Source organism: Acomys minous (genome assembly GCF_964271855.1).
Source record: "Acomys minous genome assembly, chromosome: 19".
Lineage (NCBI taxonomy): Eukaryota > Metazoa > Chordata > Mammalia > Rodentia > Muridae > Acomys > Acomys minous.
In genome coordinates this window covers 51,607,990-51,611,199 of record NC_140499.1, presented here as the reverse complement: position 1 = coordinate 51,611,199, position 3,210 = coordinate 51,607,990, and the positions used below count along the sequence as shown (strand labels likewise).

Below are 3,210 nucleotides of genomic sequence, written 5' to 3'. Positions count from 1 at the left end.
GTTATATTAGCACTTGGGAGGTAGCGGCAGAAGGATCAGAAATTCAGAGTTATCCTTAACTACACAGAGAGCTTGAGGCCAGCCCAGGTTATACGAAAAATATAATTAGTATATAAAAAATAAACAAAAAATTACAAAAATAACAGTCTTTTAAAATTCTTAGCCCATCTCTTTTTATTACATCCTTTCTTTTGCTGTATCTATCAGTGTCCAAAATGAGAGTAGATTTTGAAATCAATCTCAAAGCTTCCAACAGAAGAATTCATAATACACATTTAGGTAACTAAATTCCAGAAAAGAGCCCTTTTCCTCATTATTTCCTGTGCCAAGTGGAGGTTGACACATCTAAGGAGGAGATAAAGCAAGGAGAATTGACTTGGAAACTCAGAAACAAGTTTATGAAATGGAAAGAGAGTGTACTGTTTGAAAGGTGTGCTACGAGGAGAAAAACAAAAGGGGGCAGAGAGTCTGCCTGCCCTCCACAGACAGGGAAGCCTTCATCTGAACAGAAATAAGTGCTCCTTCTTATTGTGGCGTGAGAATTGTTTCTGTGGTCTTATTTGTCAATTAAGCAATATCCTTTATCTCTGCTACTTGCTAAGACATTGAGTGTGCAGTTGCTCCAAACTCATTCCGGACAAGGCCACAAACAAGTAGAGCCTTCAATGGAAAGGCTGCTGAAATTGTCCATGCTGCTGGCTTCTCATCTCTATAAAATAAAAGGGCTCCACTCGATGTTCTCAGTCATTTTCATCTTAATATCACTGATATGGAGCCTAAAGTTAAGAAGGAACGTGGAGTTATTATTAAACAGGCAAAACATACTGAGCTGTTTCTCAAATGCACATCATTTTGTCTCTACAGAAAACATGGGAATTAGCTTTTCATAGGTCTGTTTCTGAACTCTCAGACGAAGGCATCAACTGCTTACAGAGTGGCTCAGGGGGTGTGTGGTGGATTGGCGGTTCATTTGCTCACAGTCCACCAGGAGGGAACTTCATCACATGTGTAGCTAGCTAAGATCTCTGGGTTTGAATCCTAGCTCTGGAACGTGTTCTTTCTGCGGGGTTGGGAGCATAGCATTCTTTCTATGCTTCCCTCTATTAAATTCTACAAATCTTTTCATTAATGAGATAATGCATGTAAAATGTTTATGCTCCAAATATTACTTTGTTATGCAAGCTATTCCTTATTTAATAAAATTATAGATATTTTAGTATAAATTATTCACACATTCATGTTATGATTAAAATGAGGGAGAAGAGGAGAACATTTACTTTTTAGCATGATTACTAAGAAATATATTTTTAGGCTTTGAATATCTTAAATTATTTCCCTAATATAGAATGATAATGAATTTATTTTAAGCTAACGGAGACCAGCCTTAATTAGTAATATTGTCCCTCTCTCAGTTTAAGAATATATTTTGGTGACTTCTTCTCTATTTTTGTGACTCTAAAGGAAGAACTTTGTTGACCTAAGCCAGAATTTCTTTCGCTGTTCTTTCTAGTCACATGATTATGTCCGTCTTCAAAGCTGGAAAACAACAAATTCAGTATAGGCATTGTACACAGTCGTAAGTCCTCCTACATGTCTTTTATTTTTTTGTGTTTGTTTTTTGTCTTCCATTTTTGTTCATTGTAAGTAATTGCATTGTTGTACTCAGCTGGATTGAGTCACGTACACTCATTGGCACTGAGATTGTTACCTGCTACACTTTTATATTGGACATGTATTTAAAGCAGAGCACATAGGTCCCCATCCAAGCATTTCAGTTGAAGTATTTGTATGCAGTTTTCAGAGCAAGTATGCCCAGGCTTTACTCAGGATTACCTTGGTGTGGTTAGAAGCTTATTGATGAAGAAATAACTTGAGGACCAACCATCTTGTAACAGGTGCAGAATGCAATATGTTGTGAAGAGAGATATTGAGAGGCAAGAACAGATAAAACTTTAATTCATATACACGAGTGTTTCGCCTGTATGTATGCATATTTATTATGTGCCTGACTGGTGATTGAGAGGTCCAGATCTCCTGGGACTGGAATTCTGGGTGGTGATGAATCGCTATGTGTGTGTGCTAAAAATAGAACATGGTTCCTGTACAAAAGCAGCCAATGCTCTTAACCCCCAAGCATTCTCCTCGGCCTCAAGTAAAAGCATTTTTAAAATATTCCTACACTTAAAATTATAAAGTTAATGAAGATGTATGGGTCGATAGTTTAGAGGGAAAGTTAGTTTTTGTCTGTTTATTTATTTTGTTTTGTTTTGTTTTTAGGTTCAGTGAACTTTATTGATGGTGTTCAAGAAAGTAGGGTTCCCTGGGCTCCTCCCATTATTCTGGGGGTCTGGGATGGAAACTGTGAGGGGAGATGCTCAGTGTCAGGGCCTGAGTTGGATTAAGGACTCCTCGGCAGCTGAGGGCCTCTCTCTTCTCTCATGTCGTTGCTGGGGTGGGTGGTCCAGGACTTCTTACACCTTGGAGGTCATGTAGGCCATGAGGTCCACCACCCTGTTGCTGTATCTGTATTCATTGTCATATCAGGACATGAGCTTTAAAAAATTGTCAGTGAGAGCAATGACAGCCCCAGCATCAAATGTGGACGAGTGGGAGTCACTGTTAAAGTCACAGGAGACAATCTTGTCCTCAGTGTAGCAAACGATACCCTTTAGTAGGCCCTCATATGCCTGGTTTATCACCTTTTTGATGTCATCGTACTTGGCGGGTTTCTCCAGTCGGCATGCCACATCCACAATGGACATGTTGGGGGTAGGAACACGGAAGGCCATGCCATTGAGCTTCTCCTTCAGCCCTGGGATGACCTTGCCCACAGCTTTGGCAGCACCATTGGATGCAGAGATGATTTTCTGGGAAGCCCCACTGTCATCACTCCACAGCTTCCGAGAGGGGCCATCCACAGTCTTCTGGGAAGCAGTGAATGACATGGACTGTGGTCATGAGTCCTTCCACCATGGCAAAGTTGTCATGGATGACCCTGGCCAAGGAAAGTTAGTTTTATGACTGAGAACTCAGCTAGATAATTTTTTTCTTTCTTTTCTTTTCTTTTTAACTTTTAAAAATTAATTTATTCTTGTTACATCTCAATGGTTATCCCATCCCTTGTATCCTCCCATTCTTCCCTCCCTCCCATTTTCCCCTTATTCCCCTCCCCTATGACTGTTCCTGAGGGGGATTACCTCCCCCTGTATA

General features: G+C 40.1%; 1 protein-coding gene across 1 annotated transcript; it reads right to left on the bottom strand.

Annotated features, from left to right (window-relative positions):
* Positions 1-2,540: 2,540 nt before the first annotated feature.
* LOC311589790 (glyceraldehyde-3-phosphate dehydrogenase-like) lies at positions 2,541-2,945 on the bottom strand (the record flags this gene model as incomplete). Its single annotated transcript, XM_084768445.1, has 1 exon — positions 2,541-2,945. One exon carries the CDS (start codon positions 2,943-2,945, stop codon positions 2,541-2,543), a length of 405 nt encoding a protein of 134 aa, XP_084624571.1.
* Between the last annotated feature and the right edge of the window lie 265 nt (positions 2,946-3,210).